We start from the raw sequence: 19,446 nt of genomic DNA, 5'->3' as shown, positions 1-19,446 counted from the left end.
TGCTGCTGGGGTCGGCATGGCCGGCGTACACGGCCTGCCAGTCAGGATCTGTTCGGTAACCCTCCACCAGCTGGGGGTAGAGGTCGCTGGAAAGTTGGAGCACGGTTGTGCTGCCTGGCGCTGAGGTGGTCTCGTTGGCCTGGTTCGCGGCCGCTGCCACAAAGGCAACGCCGCCATCACGGATCGCCGTGCCATCCTCGTCCTCACCTAGGACTGGCTCGGCGGCAGTAAACGTTGTAACGTCCTCGTCCTTCACGTGCATTCGTGAGAGGGCGTCAGCGGCCACGTTGTGCTGGCCTGGTAGGTAAATCACACGCATATTAACGTGCTGAAGCGTATCCATCCACCAACGATCAAGGCGCCTACGCTGGGGTACTGGGCCCTGAAGCTTGGTGGTCTCGAGATACTGGAGAGAGCGGTGGTCAGTGTACACGTCGACAGTCTGGTTGCCAATCAAGTGGGCGTAGCGCTTAAGCGCGCGCACAATGGCCAGCAACTCTTTGTCACGGACAGGGTAGTTCAACTCGGCGTCGTGGAGCTTCTGCGAGAAGCAGTCCACTATGCGGCCTTGTTGAGAAAGAACGGCGCCGATGCACTCGTCAGAGGCGTCCGTCTGCAGGGAAAAGGGATACTGGCCCGAAGTGTCTGGAATCATGAGCACGGGGCCATCGAGAAGAGCCTTTTTGAGGTCCTCAAAGGCTGACTTCATCTGAGGGGTCCACGCCAGCTTGACGCGCTTGAGACTGTTCTTCGCACGATCAGTCAGCGGCTTGGCGAGCTTGGAAAACGAAGCAATGAAACGGCGGTAGTAGTTGGCGAAGCCTAGGAAACGTTGAAGTTGAGTGGTGGTAGCAGGAAGTGGCCAGTCCCGGAGGGCTGCCAGCTTCGAGGTCTGCATAGCAATGTTGTTGCGGCTCACGGTGTGGCCCACAAAGTCGACCTGGTCCTGGAAGAAGGAGCACTTGGCGATGTTGCACTTGAACTGCGCATCGCGAAGTCGGTCGAGAACACGTCGAACGTGACGTTCATGGTCAGCCCACGTTGGACTGTAGATCAAGATGTCGTCGAGGTAGACAATGACAAAGTCGTCAAGAAAGTCGCCGAGGAGCTGATTCATGGTCCGCTGGAACGTCGCAGGAGCATTGCACAGGCCAAACGGCATAACGCGAAACTCGTAGGAGCCATAGCGCGTCGTGAAAGCAGTCATGGGCACGCTGTCGGCGGCCATGGGTATCTGGTGGTAGCCGGAACGGAGGTCCAGCGAAGTAAAACAGGTTGCGTCGCGGAGACGGCTTAAGCAGTCCTCAATCCGTGGCAGTGGATATGCGTCTTTGACGGTAACCTTGTTGAGGGCACGGTAGTCGACACAAAATCGCCAGGAGCCGTTGGACTTTTTTACGAGTAGCACAGGGGATGACCAAGGGCTGGTCGAAGGCTGGATGACCTTGTCTCGAACCATATCGGTCAGGAGCTGCTTCAGTGCGGCCAATTCGGCTTCGCCTCGGCGGTAGTCTCGCTGCTTGACGGGTTGCGCATTGTCCGTCAAGATAATTTTGTGTTCAGCAGATTCTACGCCTCGCATAGCCGGCGCCGGCGCCTGAGTCGGTCCGTCGTCGAAGAGGTCAGAGTACTCGTTTCGAATGTCGTCGATCAGAGCATCGCGGTCGTTGGAGGTGGACGAAGACCGTCCTAGGGTGGCTGAGAAACAGCGCACAGAGTTGTCCGGCGTCGTAGAGACCCAGACGAGATAGGCGGCAGCAGACTTCTGCCGAAGGAGTGAACGGAGGCCAATAGGTGTTGGCGACTCGATGAAAGGCAGCTGTACAGCGCCTGGAAAGGTCGCGGTCCGTTGGCGAGCAGAAATAACAATGTCGTGCTCGCTGAGGAAATCGCGGCCCAGAAGAACGTCGGCGGCGTCGAAGAGAGCAACCACCGGAAAAGAACGGGTAACGGTCAGGGGACCAAGCTGTAAGGACACCTCGGTGTAAGTCTCGACAGGTATACGTGTGCCGTTGCCGAAGATGACATCAAAAGGTGGTCCGTTGCGCGTTGGAAGGGATAAGGAGGATGCCAGCTGTGCCGATAGCAAAGAGCGGTCACAGCCAGTGTCAAAGAGGAACGTCACCGCCGTTGACCCCATAGCACCCACGCACATCAAGGGGCCAGGGTCCTGGCGCGGTGAAAAAACAGAAACCGAATTGATAACCACAGGTCGGGGCTCCTCACGAGGTGGGAGTGAATCTGTGGCTGAGGTACGTGCTGCCTGCGATGGCACGCCCTCTGGGTTGGGGTCCGGGGAAGTAGAGGATGCAGGTTCCCCGACCCCGGGCCCTAGTTTTTTGGGCACGCCTTGCTCTGGTGGTCATCGGCGAAGCAGTGGTAGCAGAGATGATGCTTTCGAGCAAAGGTGTGGCGAGCTTGTTTGTCGCTTTTGTTGAGCTTGGTGAACTCTTCGGAATTGCGGAGCTGAGCTGGAATGCGGAGCGGTGGACGGCTGGGAGAGCTGGCGGCCTGCTTGTTAGCTGCCTTGGGTCCGGCGGCCGAGTGGATCGTCGGCCCCTTGTGCGCCGTCCGGTTGCTTGGCACGCTGAAAAGAGTATCACGAGTCGGGACGTAACCATCGAGAGCTTCTTTCACGATTCTAGTCAACGTGGTCGCTGGACCAGATGTAGCCTGGTGTGCCGCAGTGGCGAGACGCTCCACCAGTCGGCTGCAAGTGCACTGGCGCTGGAGCTTGCACAGCATCTGGAGCTTGGTCAACATGGTGTATTCAAGCGGTTCGTGCTGAAACATGCAATCAACCGCCTGCACCCACTCATCGAACTCAGCGAGTCCAGTAAAATTGCTCGTCGAAGCGTCCAACATTCGGGCCAGGGCGGCGACGCCCAAGTGAAAACCAAACTGTTTGTGCAGGTGCGCTCGGGCGTCTTCCAAGGATGCTGGGGTTGTGTCCGGACTTGCAAGGTTGCGGTGTAGGGCACCTTCGAGGAAAGGTACCATGACATGGTCCCAATGGGAAGACCAGGTTGCTGCCAGGTTCGCCTTGAGCTGATGGTTCATGTGCATGGTCACAGCAATGTAGGCCGAGAAGTAAGGATCAAAGCCAAAAGTCTGTAGGCGTTGCGACTTCTTCTGGAGGTTTGCTCGGAACCCCTGGATCACGTGCGAGGCGAGCGGAGCCATTGTGGTCATTGGCTCCATGACATGTTCCGCGACAGGCTCCGCGACAGGGTCCGTGTCAGGTTCCGTGTCCGATTCCAAGTTAAGCTCGTGGGTTCCTTGGCCAGGGGGCCCAGTTCGCGAACGGGTGCGCGAGGACATGCTATCCAGCGCAAAGATTGAAGAAGGGCGGTCGGTCGATCGAAGTTTTCAATCGCTACCATGTCAGGCTCCAGCACGTCTGGGGGCCGTCTTTGGGTTGCGAGGAAGCGCGTAGGTTTGAGGAAGCGTTTGAGAGAGGTTTGAGAGACGTCCGTCGGGACGGAGCGAAAGCTTTGGTGGTGTCTTGGGGTCAATTGAACCAGCTGCGGTCGGCAAGCATTCACAGTGACCAGACCAGGTGCACCGTTAGAATAGCTGTAGAGTCGCTCAATCCCGAGGATAGGGAAAGTCACAAGAGAGCAGAGCACACAGGAGAGCAAAGGGGGGACAGAATGGCAGGGGGCTTGACGTACCTGCGGTCGGCAAGCATTCACAGTGACCAGACCAGGTGCACCGTTAGAATAGCTGTAGAGTCGCTCAATCCCGAGGATAGGGAAAGTGCAACTCGTGCCCGACCGCAGGTACCCCAACAAAGGGAAACAACAGTAGTCACAAGCTTGTTGCCCCAGGGCAGCTGCCCAGGCATCGTGGGGACCGCGTCACACGCGGTGTTTACTCATGTGACTCCCACGAGGAGGACCAGGCCCAGGGGGTCCAAGTGTAGGTGTCAGTGTGAGGTCGTCGCAGCTATGGGATACCAATAGGAAGACCCATAGCGACCGATGCTGAGTGTGTGCGAAAGCAGTGGGAGTGCTCAAATGCGTGGAAGCACGGATTTGACGCTAACAGTGGGTCGAGCATAGTGTCGTTCAAAGGCGCGCAAGAGGCCAGGGACCTTGTCGGCCACAATCTCGTGCAGCCGTGCTTGGTCGGTGTAGTTGAAGGCACTCTTGAAGTCGAGGGAGAGCATGGTCCAGCCCGGGGTAGACTCACAGGCTTGAAGCTCACCAAAGGCCATGCCAACCGCAGCTGAAATGCCGTCCTTGACTCCGACGGCCAGCTCTGGACTGGCCTGTAGGGAGTGGGCAATGGAGCAATGTAAGAACGCTTTTTTGTACGAGGTCAGCCCGGACGGCACCAAGAGGTCGCGCACGGCCTGTGAGATTCCTCACCTGTGTGCTTCCTTGCAATCCAAAGCGCACCTTGACAACCCGTGCAGCCTAAGACCGGCAGGAATGACGTCTCCGTGGGCTAAGCTATGCCGAAAGAGCTCATGGAAACAAGGCCAAGGCCTTGCGAATCTTGTTTGAAACTACCCAGGCCAGCGCAGATCGCACCGGCGCTCAACAGAACCCGCATCTTTGAGGCAATGATAAATCAGATGCCAAGTTCAGACCCTGCAGTCGTGTCTTTAAGTCAAGCTACACCAGCTATCGGAGTTCTCCAGTTGGTGTCGTAGTCCAGTAAATCATGGTAGGTAGGAGTGTGTGAAGTTGGGCACGAGGAGACCCACAGTGGGCAATCCTAGATGGGTGCAAAAGCATTGAAAGCGTCTTGACATGTCAAAAAAACAAGCGGGGACATCAGTCCGTGGATGATCGGATTTGACATTCGTGTGATGTTGATTGTGTCATCAATTGGCCTTGGCCTTGCTGCCACCTCCGAGATGATTCTGTTTATTTTTTTGTGCTAAAACGCGTTGGGCAACACCCAAGGCTTTGTGGCTCAAATTTCTCCGCTCGGCGGTAGCGGATGATTTTTGCCTAGATTTCTCTTTGCTTGCTGCGCCCATGTCCTTAAACTCTGCTAGCGACGGGGTGGCAGTAGCTTGTCGCCTTCGTCGCTCAATAATCACCACGTAGATCATGGCATGTGCAAAGTCAGAGAGATAGGTGCAAAAGTAAAGCAAAAAGCTGAAGAGTGCGGCAATCTCGGCTATGGCAGCGATAAGAAGTAGGTTCATATCTCGTTGCTCCCAGTGATGCGCTCCCAAGTACAGAAAGGTGAGGAAGATCACCACACACAGAGCGGTGAAACCGACAATGCTGCGACGCAGTCGCAAGGTCCATGGTGTAGAAAGCTGCGAAGAAAATAAAACACGCATTGAATCATGAAAGAGATCAGTTATGAAGAGGGCTCAGCAGTGACAGCGACTGACAGCAGAGTGACACGGGTGATGCAAACCGGTAGACAACCGACCTTGAATCTTGCATCAAGATAACACTCTATGGTCGTGTGACAAACGCCGACAGTAAAAAAAAGGACTGCAAAAACATTGTGACCAATCCCATGCAAATGTCGCTGCGACATGACAAGCGCACGGCAATGTAAGACGTGATTGAAGCGCGATAGCCGGATTGACATGTAAATCGAAACCAGTGTGCCGTTCTGATCAGAAAAGAGCAAAAGGCGCTCAATGGCGATCTCTGCCCACCTGAAAGGCGCCAACACCCAAGACTGCAAAGGAGGCCAGCATGCCAAACGTCATGGACAAACGATGTACAAAGGTTGCTCGACCTAAGAGTCGTCGTTTGATGAGCTAACAAGGTTGGATGAAGGAACAAAGGTGTGAGAGGCACGTTATGAGAGGCCAGGTAAAGGGCGCAAACCTGAGAGCTATCTACAGACAGTCCACAAACATTTGCATTTAAGACGGCAAAGCAGTGTTTTGGACGATTCCAATACCTTGTGTCTGACCACAATGACAAGGATCAATGCGATGCAGCTGCACGACAGGCCAAGCGTTCCAACGTGACTTGCTATAGCACGCAGCACGGGCAAAGTAAGTACAGCCAGCCGCAAAGCCATTCTTTGGAAATCCAATTTCAGGCGCGAGAAGCGAATTGTAAAATTGGATGAAACGCTCAAGAGGTCATGGAAGGCCAGGGACGATTGTTTCACCTGGGCTGCGATCAATCGAGGCCGAGAGAAAATATCCTATTGGTGCCATTTGACCGGGCAAAAGCAAACGGTAAGGGCCAGTGGAAAGAGATAGGGTTCATCAATCGAAAGTTGCACAACAACCTTGCGAGGCAAAGACAGGAGTTCCATCATCCATGCTCAGATGCCGAGTGATCGAGTAGGAGATTCCAAAGGTCAGCAGCTGGGTCACAAGTAGCGCTGCCAACAAGATCGTGGGCCGCCACGTCATTTGAAAATTAAAAATAGAAGCAAATCGTCGAAATCGGGGATGCTTCGCGAGCATCATGCGTTCGCGTTGGGCAGTTTTGTGGCGCTCGGCCCATGAGGCATGCTGCACCCGCAGGGAGGAGATGTAGTCGAAGCACGAGCTAGAGGTGAGCATGATGTGATCTGCAAGAACTTCCATATCTGTTCGCAATGCTTGTAAACGTCGCATGACAGTCGTGCTGCTGCTTTGCAGAGTTAGGGCTGCTAAGGCCTAGAAAAGAGCCCTCAATGAGCGACACGCTACAGGCAAGTTGAAGATGGACCACGGCACATGTTTGAGACCATGCGCAAAGACCAATTTTTTTTTGTTTTTTCCACTGCCCTCTCTCGTTTGGATGAAATCGAGTGTCCTGCCAATGGTCTCAGCGAGGTGGAAGAGGAGAGGAGGAGGAGGAGCAAGGCGGTGATGTTGTTACCGCAAACACCGCTTTCTGTCAATATCACCTGCCTTGGGGTTCTTTGCAACTGGCCTCTCTTCCGGGGTTTCATTGAAATTATTGGTTGCATTGGCGCCACTGCCAAGGCGACGCAGATATTTTTTCAATATCTTAGTCAGGGAGGCACGGTTGATGAGGACGAAGCGACGTAAGGCCTCCACTCGCTCCTGAAGGGTAACAAAGGCGTGCAAGAGGGTTTCGGCTTCTGCATTGCCATGAACGGTTGGGTCCTGTATGGCAATCACCAAATTGGGGTGAGGCGCAGGGCAGTAGAGTGCAGACTCCATCGCATACACATACCAAAATATCAAAATCTCCAGTTATGGTTCGCAGTACACCTTCGCGAAGTGCTACGTCGGAATCGCCACTGCCCCAAAAGAGAAGCTCTGAAGCCTCGAGGGTAGCAAACACAAACTGATCAACTTTTGTAACTTCACGCTGAAGGATCGCCATCGAGGTTGGTGTAGAGCAAAGGACAATCAGAAGGCGACTTTTAGTGCACAATGAGAATTTGGCGCAGCCAGCCAACCGACCTTGAGCAGGGATTCAAAATGTTGAAGAGTATGCGCTGCAACCTCTGGGTCAGAGGCCTCTGTGCACTCTCGAACAATGTCTTTGAGGGTATTATAGTCCATGTAGTAGTCCTCCCAACCTAGGGTGTGGGGTGTTTTTTTTTTTTGAAAGTGAGGGCGAGTCGGAAACTTCCTCCCCGCATCAATGTCTGGCTCACTAAAGACCAAGGATCCTCGAAATGAGTGCTAGCCGCACCTTCCTCGCGTAAACTGTGCAGCAAGCGCCTGCCAAATTTCATGACGACCGGTCCTGAAAGATACAACGCCTTGGGCAGCCCAGGATGGTGTGGCAAAGAGGCTCGGCTGTGCGTTGCAATGCCGAAAAAAAAAAGAATGCTCCACGTTCTCTGAGCACACACTGCCCTTGGCCAGCTGCTGCTGGACCGCCACAAGCCGCTGCTCGTGCTCACCGGGACTGCGCCACTCAAACACACAGCGAAGAAACTGAAAACACTGACATTCATCACAAAAAAAAAAAAAGAGGGTGGACAAAGAGAGAGATGACAGAGATGACAGAGCAGACAGAGCAGAGAAAGAGCAGAGAGAGAGAGAGAGAGAGATGAAGTGGTACAGAGACAGAGAGGACAAAAGAATTGATCCAAAACAGAGAATCTTTGTAAAAGCCGCAGGTTACGTGTGTGTGTGTGTGTGTGTGTGTGTGTGTTGTTTCGTGTCGCTTCGAAAGCCAGATGAGCCCAGAGGACTGTGACGTCTGAATTTGATCAGTTCAGGATGGCGAGAGTGAATCGCGCATGCAATCAGCACCAGAACCAGAAACCAATAATGACGAAAAAGAAAGAGAAATAATAGAACACGAACAGCAAACAAACAAGGGCGGCAAAAGTGGCCGCTGGCCGCACGAAAACAAGAGCAACGCAGAAGTCGAAGCAAGATCAACTCTTCTGAGTCGTGAGATGCCAGCACCTTGAAAATCAAAAACAGCGACACAAGCCAAGGGTACAATCCGTCGGAAGCTTCTCTCTATTAGTGCCTAGGCGTCTAGACCGTGGATTCAAAGGGCTGTTGCTGCAGCTGCAAGGTGCGCCCTGTCCAACTGTCTTGCCACTCGAGCTGCAGTTGAAGGTCGACCGACTGTCGCGCACGTTGATAGCGATAAGCGGCCATACCCAAGGCTGCGACCAGCACACAGGCCGCGACTGCCATGCCAACTATGGCACCGGGAGTTGCCAATACATTTTGATCTGAGCTGCTCCCCGAGTCTTGCTCAAGCACGGACACGCCGTTCCCTGACTCGGGTCGACGTGTGGTCGGGCGATGTTTTGCTGTTGCTGTCGTGGTGACGGGTCGGCGTTCGGGTGTGCGAGGCATCGTGGCAATGGTTGGGGTCGGCAACAACGTGGGCTCAGGTGAGGGCAGCAGCGTGGTTGGGTCCGGCAGCTTTTGAGTAGTGGTGGGAGGGCGTCGGGTGGTGGGGTTGGTGCCATCTTCACCTGCCAAGCGGCTGGCAAACTCGACAATAAGGTTCGCATCCATGAGTGCCTCCATGTTTGGAACACGCATCAAGTGGTACTCCACAGTCGACGAGACCGCAGCCATGAGTTGTGCCTCCTGCTGCTGTACGTCATTGCTATCCTGCACGGCGATGGCAAAGATCGTGACGCCCATTTGACGCAATTGTGTGGCTTGACGCGCAACTTGAGCGACTGTGTCATCAGCAGCGCCGTCGAGCAGAATAACCAGAATACGGCGATGGTCGGCGGGCAAGGAGAGATCTTGAAAGTAGCGCGCGCCCGTAAAACTCAAAGCCTCAGCCAAGGAAGAAGCACCACCCGTCCATTTGGCGGATTGCAACGTGTCGACCAAAACCTCCACCGAGGTAAAGCGTGAAATTGGCTGCACGCGATCATCAAAGGAGAAAGCCCCCATCTGAATCACACCGCTATCAAAGGTCAGTAGTTGAGCCAGGCTGCTGGCCCAGGTCACCTGGCGCTGAAAGCCCGCATAGCCCACAGAAGTCGAGTCGTCCAGCGCTAGCACGATGTGTGCCGAAAACGGAGTCAAAGGAGAGACGCACTCGCCGTCACGATCAACAAAAGTATCCGGACACGTGTTCGCACAGGCATGGCCCAGTGACAAGCGCCCGTCCATACACGTGCGACACTGTTCATGGCCTCCTGCTCGCTCGCAAGTACGGCAGTGTTCATCCGCACAGGCACAGGCTACGTTGGTTTCATGGATGAGGCCATCCTGGCAAATCAAATTCTGGTGATCGATCTCGTAGTCGAGGCAGAGTGCCACTTCGACAATCATTTCTGTGCTTGCGAGGAGTGCGCCTGTATGCTTGAGAGCAAAAGTCGCATCGTTGGCACCGGCGAGGGTACGCAGGACGGCCGAGTCGGCTCCTCCCATTCCAACCGCCACCAGGCGGTCAGCGGCAAGCCGAATAGTTTCAATGTTCTCAATCGCGGAGGACGGGTTCAGATGGGCATTGGGTGTAATCAAAACGATGACCTTCTCAGCCCAAGGACGAGCACCGGCTTGCAGGTTGTCCAGCAGTTCGGCGGCCATCGCGAGGGCGGGACCAAGGTCCTGGTTTGAACTGAAGCGTTGCCCTGCATTCGACAACAAAGTCTTGAGCTGCCGCAGCGGGGTGGCATCGGCAAAGGAAAACTCCACATGCGCCGTGTCTGCTGCCACAACCAGGGCTGGACGAGTGTTGGGGCCCGCTTGTGTCATGAAGTGACTGATAAACTTTTTGTAGCTTGCAAAATCCGAGGCCTCGGTGTGGTCGGAGCCATCAAGTACAAACACCACGTCTTGTGCACGCTCCCAGCAGGATTTGCCCTCGTTCGAACCGGCGGTGGTGGTAGTGGCTGTGGTCGTGGTCAATGTTGTCGATGGTTTAGGCTGGCTGCTACGTGTCTTGGTTGGGGCAGCCGGGGTGGTTGTAACTGCCGGGCTCGAGGACGCATGGCTGGCACAAGCAAAGCTGTCAACCAATTCTGAGGCAAATGACAACTCCAACAGCTCAGCGTAAGCTGGAACCTACAACTCGAGTAAAGGAAAAGTCCAAGCGTATGGCTTAGTATGAGATGCCGTTTATTAAACAAGCAGCATGAAAGATGCAGATAGCCAAAGAGAGCACAGTGGTGGCTGCTCTGTCGGGGGAGGTGAGGTGAAAGGGCTCCGGCACCAGACGCACCTGAGTGACATATTCGTCAGATGTGGCAATGAGCCCAAGCTCGGCGGCATCAAGTCCATATCCAACGCCAATCGCATGAACGTAGACATTGTCCGTTTGAACACGGTCAATACCCGCGCGCAAAACATCCTCTTCTTCGAGGGTATGACCGTCCGTGAGCAGAACGATGTTCAGAGGCTTGGAAGGGTCGGCCCGTGTGTCGACAAAGATGCCGGCGGTAAATTCCAGCGCCGCGCCTGTATGCAAGGTTGCGAATGCAATCGGGTGTGAATCGAACGCGCAGGGGAAGAGGATCAAGCTGCAAGTGTGCCTTTGAATGATTGTTGGAGCGAGGCTGGTGGAAGCCCGTACCGGTGGCCGTTGAGGTGGAAAGGTATGGGGTGCGAAGGATGTTCTGCTTGTACTGCTTTGGGGTGCCATGTGTGTACAAGTCAAAGACCAGTTCGGGCTCGGTGCCGAAAACCACCATGCCCATGCTACAGGTAATGGTAGGCGAACATCAGCGGTGAGCCAGACCGAGGAATAGCCACAGTTGCACGTTCACCTGGAGTTGATGTATCTTACCGGCTTGAAGTCAAATCGAGTTGGTCCACGAGGTTGGATACAAACTGTAAAGAGTGTTGGAAGGCTTGCTTACCAACCGAGGAGGAGGCGTCCAGCACTACCACGACATCGCCACATGCTACGTAGAACGGAGGGGACCAGGGCACAAGAATTGAGCGGTTCTTCATGCGCTGCGGTAGGTGTGATTTCAAAGCTTTCATTCCACCTCTGAAAGAAAGCCAAAGGTGCCAGGCAGCGACGCCCGAGCACCGTCAAGGCATCACAAGGGGCTTTCAAATGACCGGCACACGTACCGTGGCGAGTTGCTGTGGCACATGCCAGCAGGGCCAGGAAAGTAAGCAGACGCATCTTGCTGCTTGTGGCGTCTGGTTGGACTATCTTTTTGCGGCCTCCGTTTGTTCGTCGGCCGGCGTCGAGGGAGGTTCGTCAAAGGTGGACGAGATCAGTGTCGAGAAGTAGGGTAAAACAAGATCTCTGTGGGCTCGGGCCACAGAGATGCCAAAACAAGAAAAAGTCACGAATGCACCACCGCGCGGGTCGCGGGTCACGGGCAGAAGTGTAACTCGAGGAGCGGGACCCGCTGAGAAACACTTGGCACGCTTGAAAAACCAACAAGTGCAGCGATTGGGTGCGGGTGCACTCTGCGCGAGGGTAGGAGCTGGGCAGTTGGTCTGGTGCTGGACTCGCTCAACTTTGGCTGGGGTCTTGTGCAGTAGGTGCAAAGGACGAAGCGGGGGTAGAGAGTTGGGAGGTAGCAGGAGGCAGCTGAGACAAGTCTTGGGCTCTGGCCAAGACGGTCTACAGCGCACAAGGCTCGTGAAGACACGAGCGACAGGTGGTGACACTGAGAATCACCGCCACAAAAATGAGGGGCTCCCGGCGCGTGTGGTAGAGGCCAATCGATCATACTGCCTCTCATTATGCCAGTGGTGGAGCCTTTGGGGTGTACGCCAGAGCAAAGGCTGGCGGTGGCGACGACGGAAGCGGGTGGCGGCGAGCAAACATGCATGCCATGGTTGGTGTGTGGCAGCAGCAACCCGCGGCGCTTCACGGTGAGGGCCGTGGTCATCGTTCGTGGTTCCAAGGGTATATAAAAGGGCAAGTTTTCATGCTGGACGGTCTTTGGTGGACCGATGACAGAATCAACGTCTGACCCTCATGAGTGTTCGCAAGCACAATGGAGAGATGCCCTGCGGGAAGCGAGAAAGCGCGAGAGCGAGAAAGCAAGAGGGGAGAAAGCGAGAAAGACAACAGTCAGAGAGAGGCTGGATTAAGCTGGCACATCAAGAGGGTGCGCGCACGACCGGACAATTGTAGTTTTTGTTTTGTTTTTGTGTTTCTGTTGCGAGCTAGCCCAGGAGGCAGCCAAAAGTGGGAGGCTGGAAGCCGGAGAGGAAGGGAAAGAATGGGTGTGGCTGACCGGGCGACGGGACTGTTGCGCAGACAATGACCAGGTCATCCACATATTTGCGGGGAATATGCTGCCTTGACCGTACCTGGCAGTGTCAGGATGGGTGGGTATGGGGGGACGAGTATACAAACCGCCAGCAGCCTTTGCATGTTGTTGGTGGAAGAGGGGGAACGTTGGGGGAGGGATATGCTTCGAAGCAAGGCCAAGACACATGCTGACAGTTGGGGGTGAGGACATACAAATGATTGGTTGGTCTATCCCCATGTCCTTCCCCTTGCCCGCCGGGGGATTCACCGCTCTCGTTGACGCTTCAACTGCATGCCATGGACCGTCGCCCAGGCGCAGCTCATGTTGCATGGGTCAGCCACAGCCTTTGTCCTCATTCGCCTTGAAATGCAGAACCAGTCATTGACGTGTTAGCGAACTTGTCTTGCAGATGAGCCGGTCAACACCGCAAGAACGCTTTGCGCCAGCTCGCCCGATGCTATCCAAGCCGGCCGCCCGGTTGAGGATGGAGACGATCCCTTGGGCCAAGCGATGGTATGCACTGGATGCATGCACTGCATGCAAGTTGAGGGGGAACCGCCAAACACCTGTTGTCGACTATAAGACTCAAGAGACATGTTGTGAACAGATATTCAAAACTGTAGTTTTTCTGTTTGTGTGTCACTGACCACGATGGCGGAAAGCGAAACGCCCACCGCAACCGCCGCCACTGGCAACAGCAACGGTCGTGTGCACGAGGCCGTGGCTGCTTCGGCACAGCCCGAGCTCAAGGCAGATCCCGTGCAGGCAGGCCCTGAAGCCAAGCGCGTTAAAGCCGATGAAGGTGAGCGTTTGATCTCTTTCTGGATATCTTTCTCCTCTGGGCTCTGGGGTGTCCTTTGCGCCCCTTGTCGTTCGGGGGGGGGGGGGGGGGGTTTGGTTTTTTTTTTTTCCACCGTGGCAGTCACTTTTGTGGCCCCAACACACACCCAGCTTCTTTCTCATCAAGTGCACTCCTGATTGTCGTGTACTTTTTGTTAGGTGTGGAAAATCCCATTGTTTTCTTCGATGTGGACATTGCGGGTCAGACGGTTGGACGTATGAAGTTTGAGCTCTTTGCCGACACTTGCCCCAACACAGCCGAAAACTTTCGCCAGCTATGCACGGGTGAATATCGAAAGGACGGTGTGCCCATCGGTTATAAAAACTGCAGCTTTCACCGGTATGGCACTGTCCTGCCTCGTTGTCGTTCTATGCCTGGGCCCGGCACACAGTGCGCGCCAGTCCTCACACCCATCCTGCTGGTATCGCTGCTCGGCACTCTCGTTTCCAGTGTCATCAAGGATTTCATGATCCAAGGTGGTGACTTTGTCAACGGCAATGGCACCGGCATCGACTCCATTTACGGTGGTGCCTTTCGCGACGAGAACTTTATCCACAAACACACGGCCCCCGGCGACTTGTCCATGGCCAACAGCGGACCCCACACCAATGGCTGTCAATTTTTCATCACCTGCACCAATTGCAACTTTTTAGACGACAAGCACGTAGTTTTTGGTACGTTCTTCATCCGTGGCCATTCTTGAAATCGTGGGATGGATTGTGATGATTGTGAGGGGTGCTGCTTCTTGGCGTTCAGCAAGCCAGCTGCTCGGCGATGTTTTTATGAGCTGAGGGTAGGCAAATGGCAAGCTCCCTCTCCTTCAATCGTGCGATGCATCAAACCGGCTCTAGCTCCCCATGCGAGTCGGGTGGTGCATCCGCTTTTAGTTTGTCACGATTGATAGATTGACGTTTTCTGGTGTTGAGTCTATGCGGCTCCTGCTCATGAGCCGGATAAAATGATCTGGGCGACATCTTTTTTTTTTTTTTTTTTTTAACTTACGTGTGTTACATCTTCGCGCGTTTGTACCATAGGCAAGCTGATTGAGGGTCTGTTAGTCATGCGAAAGATTGAGTCCATCCCCACTGGCCCTGACAATAAGCCCAAACTTGATGTCAAGATCTCTCAGTGCGGCCAAATGTGAGCTTGAAGTACAGCCAACCTGCCAATGTTGACTTGTCATTTATTGTGAATTTTGTGGTGGTTACCCGAGTACGGAAGGGATGGCGCACCGGCATTCAAAGTAGATGGCCATGGCCACCTGGAAGCTACTCGGTTGTAGCACCCAGGTTCCGTTCTTGCCCTGGCGTGAGCCATGTTTATATCACTCCCAAACTTGTGATGATCATCCTCCATGGGCGCTATGCGCCAATTTTCCTTTTAAAATGAATCAGCTTTCCAGAATTTATATGAAAATGACTCCAAGCGCGCAACCATCAACCTCTCATTCCTCGGTATAGATGGGTTGTAGCAATGTACTCCATGAACGTGCAGGACTCAAACGCCTCTTTGAAACATTCCACCACTGGATAGATTATCGAGCTCACATGGATACGCTACAGGTTTCACACACTAGCAACCCGCACCCCACACCAAACCCCGATTCCCAGTTGCCTGCACGCTCATATCGGGGCAGCCGGCTGTCGAAACACCTTGCCGCACTTCTTCATTGTGTCGGTGATAAAGTTCTTGATCTACAGAAGAAAAAAAGGAAAAAAGAAAACCCATTGGCAATTAGAGGTAACGAGTTCATGCGCAAACAGCAACATGCATGCGCGTGCTTGCCTTGCCCTTCAAGCCGTCTGTCATGACCAACTCGTTCACATCCTGCCCCCGACGCTGCAGCTCCTTCTCCACAATTTTGTGCGTCAACTGTGTTGGCCAAAAGTGCCAGTGCACACAGGTGAGCAACTGGCGACGGCAGAGGGTAAACTGCGAGATCCTATCATGTCGTCTAGGAACCACACCAACTGACCTTGCGTGCAAGATACTTGAAGTCCTCACTGGTGCGAATGTAACCGTATTTGACCTTCTTTTCCCGATACGCGTTTAACTGCTTGATGACGCGCTCAGACACCTGTATCAGCGAGACGCACGTCGTGAAATAGAGCCCATGCTGGGCAGCACCAGCGTTTGAATGCTCGGGCTGAAAACGCAGTTGCTTGCGAATCAAGAGGCAAGAGAGTCGACGCTCAAAAAAAGGCTCAAGGAGAAGAAGCAAAAACATCCACTCGACCAGATGCGCGTCTTGAGTTGGCGCTGCATACCTCACTCTTGAACTTGTTGAGCCGTGCTTTGCGCTTGCTTTCCTCCGTCGCCACGCGCTTGGGTTTCGATTGTTGCTGCATCGTCATGACCGCAAACGTGCACACAATCGTAAATGCCCTCGGGCAGATAACGCTGTATTGACTGGTTCAAAAATTGACCCTCAGCTTCGGAAGACCCTTGTCATAAGCGTGACATACCCCTTCTGCAAGAACCTGAGACAGAGTGGGCTTGGCATCCACATCCATTCCCAAGGCTGCCGCTCCCGGAAGTTTGCGCTTGTTATCGCGTCGCTGGATGCGATCAGCCAGGGGTTGGACCACGGGGCGAAGCCAGTTGGTTTCGTTTGTAAAACGATTGAAATAGTAGGACTCGTTGTGCTGCTCGCTGTACACCGAATCCCAATCAGGATGCAGGCTCATGCTGGAGACTGGTGGTTCCTCAAAATACACATGCCATGGATTGCGCACAGACAGACAGCGAAGGAAAGTGAGACCGAGCTCAGGTCATCGCCCAAATTTCCCAAATCTCAGAGCACCGTGCAGGATCACGAAGACTGACACTCAGGAAGATGCTTGTCAACAAACTTGACGGGCAAGTTGGATGGCTTTGGTGGTTCCTAGCACCAGAGGGCATAATTGCAAAATTCACACGTGGCATCATCGTGAAATCACCAGGAGCGCAAGCAAATAAAATGCTCGCGCGCCATCTCGACCGAGCCCATGCCTACCGAAGCCGCAGCCACCATCGACAAGCTGGATGCGCCCGGTGTCCCGGGTAGGCGCGACTGTGCTTCGCGCGCCTGGGGACTATTGCGTATTTCGGCTCGTGCGCGACGTTGGCTCTCAAGCTCCTCCAAATTGCGCACTGCTTGCTCGAGGAGGCCACGAAGCTGTTGAGCTGCACTGCTCACAGACATGGCGTCGTCGCCCGTGATGATTAGGTCCTGCCCGTTGACGGTTGTGCTGGGCAATTGTTCCACCTTGACGTGATGCTGATAGGCAATATCACGAACGATGGCCTACCCACGCGATTGGCTTGTGAGGCGGCTAGTTGGATGGTATTGTGATGGCCCTTGGATATGCCAGACAAGGCGAGCCGCTCGTGGGCACACCAAAAGAAAAAGAGTTCACGTCAAACCCAGCGTACCGAATGAAAGGTTGTCATGTGGCGGGTTGGAACTGCCACGACTTCGCGCAAGTTCTTCTGCTCGGCGCTTTGGCCATTCATAATATACACCTGCCAATATCGACCGCGTCAAGATGAGACCCATACCACGACGCCCAGTTGGACCCGCTGCGATGTATGCATGGGCGGTAGGTACTGACCTCTGAGCGCTCAGCGCGCAAAAGCTCTTTGGCCAAATCTTGGCTCACCTACAGCAACAACGATGTGGCCGGGCCACTGCACACTCAGGTACGCCACCCTTGCTTGTAAACTCAATGCTGGTGCCAGGTACAAGGACAGACCTCGTCGACTGAGTTGGTTAAGCACTGAAGAGTGGGCTCCACCTTGCGGATGGCCACCTTTGTCTTGATGGGAAGTCGCAGGAGAATCTTCAGTGTCTACAAATGGGGGTGCAACCATAATATGACGTTGAGAATGCTGGCAAACCGCTGATACACAACTCAGCGTGCCATCTTGAGAAAGTAGACTGACTTTGCGTTGCAAATTCACATGCTCATCAAACATGTCACTCAGCCAAGAGTGAAGAACAACAAGAATTTTCTTGGTCATGAGGCCCACCAAGACATCATCGTCCGTCGTGTCCTGTCAGCATGGACACAAAATTGGCTGCTGATACCAGAGTACAAGCTTGGTCAAGATTGGCCGCACCAAGGCAAGAAGCGCACCGTCAAGATGTCCAAAAAGATGTCGCGACCCTTGACTTCATCAGAACGCCAGTGGATCATCTCGCGCATGAAGCTCAGCGTGCTCTCAAACGAATTTCGTAGCCCGCCGTCTGGGGCCAGGAGAGGTCGCAGGCGATCGCGCAGCTGGCGAGCAGTGGACATAACAGAAGGAATTGAGAAGATCAAGTAATAGTAGAGCCAAGACACGGCATGGCATCAGAAATGACTCAAGATGGTACAAGAAACAAACCTTGTTGAGCTCACGATCGCGGCCCTTGGCCGATGAAGCCTCAGTCGCACCAGAATCCCGACGCCTGCCCAATACACCAGTGCACTTTGCAGCCCCGCAATAGCAAGCCTGGGGTGTGTCACTTTTAACAACAAAAAAAAAAAAAAAAAAAAAAAAAAAAAAAAAAAAAAGATATGAAAACAAACGGGGAGCAATGGAAGGTTAAAGAATAATCACAGGCTTTGAAAGCAGGCGGTTGGCACGACACTGTGCGGTGGGAAACTGGCGTACCCATAGCGCTCATATTGGTAGTCAAACGTGATTTCCTCATTGACGGCAATATCCCGGATGCAAAAGAAGCCAATTCGCAGAACCCCACCGACGGTCCACTAGCGTAAGGCAAGTGCGCCGTTTAGACGATGCACAAAAACTAAGTGAGAAAGGCGAACGTCGGGAAGAGGAATACGGGTGCAACCTCGGACACAAAAAGGAACAAATGATGCAAACCTTTTGCGTTTCGGCATTGGGGTCACAACTGTGGTTGATGAAGCGCGACACGGCGCCCTTGCGGGTCGCATCAATCACCTATTCGAACAAGCCCAGGTGCGTGTAACCACGGCATGAGCCGCGGAAGCAAGGGGAGGCAGATCTGTGTCTGCTTCAATGGTGTAGGACAGCAGGATGGTGGGATATCAAGGTACAACAGAATGATCTGAACACACCGTGTCTGCACTGAGGGACATAAAGTAGTAATGAAAGCGTCCCTCCTGTGCGTATTCCTGCAATCAAAGAGACAATGAGTGAGCCCAGAATGTCCCGGCTCTTGTTCAAAGAAAGCCGTGGCACGTTTGACGCACAAGTTGGCGCTCGCGAAAGACAGCTTGATCAAAAACTTCACCGCAGTACTCGTAGATGAAATCTCCTCTGCACGCACAAATGGTCATGGCCATGAGGATGACGTCAAGCGCTCACAAGCCGTAGAACAAGGAGCGAGGAGAAAGGAAAAAAAAAAGGTGGGGGTGGGGCCGGGGGGGGCAAGAGGAAGGCGAAGCGCAGAGGCCTGAAACGCACTTTCGAATGGGCTCAAGGGCGCGCAAACCCCAACCCTTCTTTTCCGTCTTGAAAATTTCTACCCTGGCATGTTGCTGTTTCTGCAGACGACGGTTTCGGCACTTGTTGCCACATGGACAACTATCGCACAGGTCAAGACCGAGACCGGGTCATGGCCTCGACAGGTTTGAACACAACCAGAGCGGGAGAAGCATGGGAACGCATTGGTCGGACAAGCGTACCGCGCAACGTTGCACTCAACCATGAGAAGACGATTGAGACAATTGGAGCCGCAATAGCTGTCCTCATCGGCCGCATTTGGTTGGCATTCACACTCCATGTCCTCCTCAAGCTTGTGCATTTTCGCCTTGTAAATGGGGGCTTCGATCTGCTCGTACTCGATCCAATCATTGGCAGTGTAATGCACCGCCTTTTTGTGTTGTTCGCGAAGCTGCTGCAGCTCATCCTGAACCGCGTCCGACCCCGCGCCAGCCTCTGAGGCGCGCGCCGCAGCGGCCTCGGTGATCTCGGCGGCCGCCATGCCAGCAACACACTCACCCGAAGGAAAGCTTCTGCCAATCCAACCGACAAGTCAAATCGCCGCAACATCAGTCCCCACACAAGCACTCCCCCCCCCCCCCCCC

General features: G+C 54.1%; 4 protein-coding genes across 4 annotated transcripts; 1 reads left to right on the top strand and 3 right to left on the bottom strand.

Moving 5' to 3' along the window:
- Positions 1–4,834: 4,834 nt before the first annotated feature.
- MONBRDRAFT_9713 (uncharacterized protein) lies at positions 4,835–7,280 on the bottom strand (the record flags this gene model as incomplete). Its single annotated transcript, XM_001747306.1, has 5 exons — positions 4,835–5,281; positions 5,401–5,658; positions 5,887–6,107; positions 6,835–7,057; positions 7,128–7,280. The coding sequence occupies 5 exons, from the start codon at positions 7,278–7,280 to the stop codon at positions 4,835–4,837; spliced, it is 1,302 nt and encodes a 433-aa protein (XP_001747358.1).
- Positions 7,281–8,398: 1,118 nt separating this feature from the next.
- Positions 8,399–11,474, bottom strand: MONBRDRAFT_9712 (uncharacterized protein; the record flags this gene model as incomplete). The annotated part of the gene is made up of 4 exons (XM_001747305.1): positions 8,399–10,405; positions 10,563–11,038; positions 11,200–11,331; positions 11,420–11,474. The coding sequence occupies 4 exons, from the start codon at positions 11,472–11,474 to the stop codon at positions 8,399–8,401; spliced, it is 2,670 nt and encodes an 889-aa protein (XP_001747357.1).
- Positions 11,475–13,215: 1,741 nt separating this feature from the next.
- On the top strand, positions 13,216–14,824 carry MONBRDRAFT_33179 (uncharacterized protein; the record flags this gene model as incomplete). The annotated part of the gene is made up of 4 exons (XM_001747404.1): positions 13,216–13,366; positions 13,564–13,744; positions 13,856–14,079; positions 14,440–14,824. The coding sequence occupies 4 exons, from the start codon at positions 13,216–13,218 to the stop codon at positions 14,547–14,549; spliced, it is 666 nt and encodes a 221-aa protein (XP_001747456.1). The 3' UTR covers positions 14,550–14,824.
- A 203-nt stretch (positions 14,825–15,027) lies between these two features.
- Positions 15,028–19,343, bottom strand: MONBRDRAFT_26994 (uncharacterized protein; the record flags this gene model as incomplete). The annotated part of the gene is made up of 19 exons (XM_001747304.1): positions 15,028–15,099; positions 15,173–15,277; positions 15,381–15,482; positions 15,673–15,747; positions 15,871–16,100; positions 16,232–16,289; positions 16,401–16,691; positions 16,820–16,909; positions 16,999–17,046; positions 17,140–17,235; positions 17,330–17,440; positions 17,524–17,667; positions 17,774–17,837; positions 18,044–18,141; positions 18,260–18,337; positions 18,475–18,531; positions 18,610–18,676; positions 18,824–18,943; positions 19,045–19,343. 19 exons carry the CDS (start codon positions 19,341–19,343, stop codon positions 15,028–15,030), a joined length of 2,205 nt encoding a protein of 734 aa, XP_001747356.1.
- Between the last annotated feature and the right edge of the window lie 103 nt (positions 19,344–19,446).

The sequence above is a fragment of the Monosiga brevicollis genome, genomic scaffold, assembly GCF_000002865.3.
Source record: "Monosiga brevicollis MX1 MONBRscaffold_16 genomic scaffold, whole genome shotgun sequence".
Taxonomy (NCBI): domain Eukaryota; class Choanoflagellata; order Craspedida; family Salpingoecidae; genus Monosiga; species Monosiga brevicollis.
Note: the sequence above shows the minus strand (reverse complement) of the source record. Positions and strands in the feature narration are given on the sequence as shown.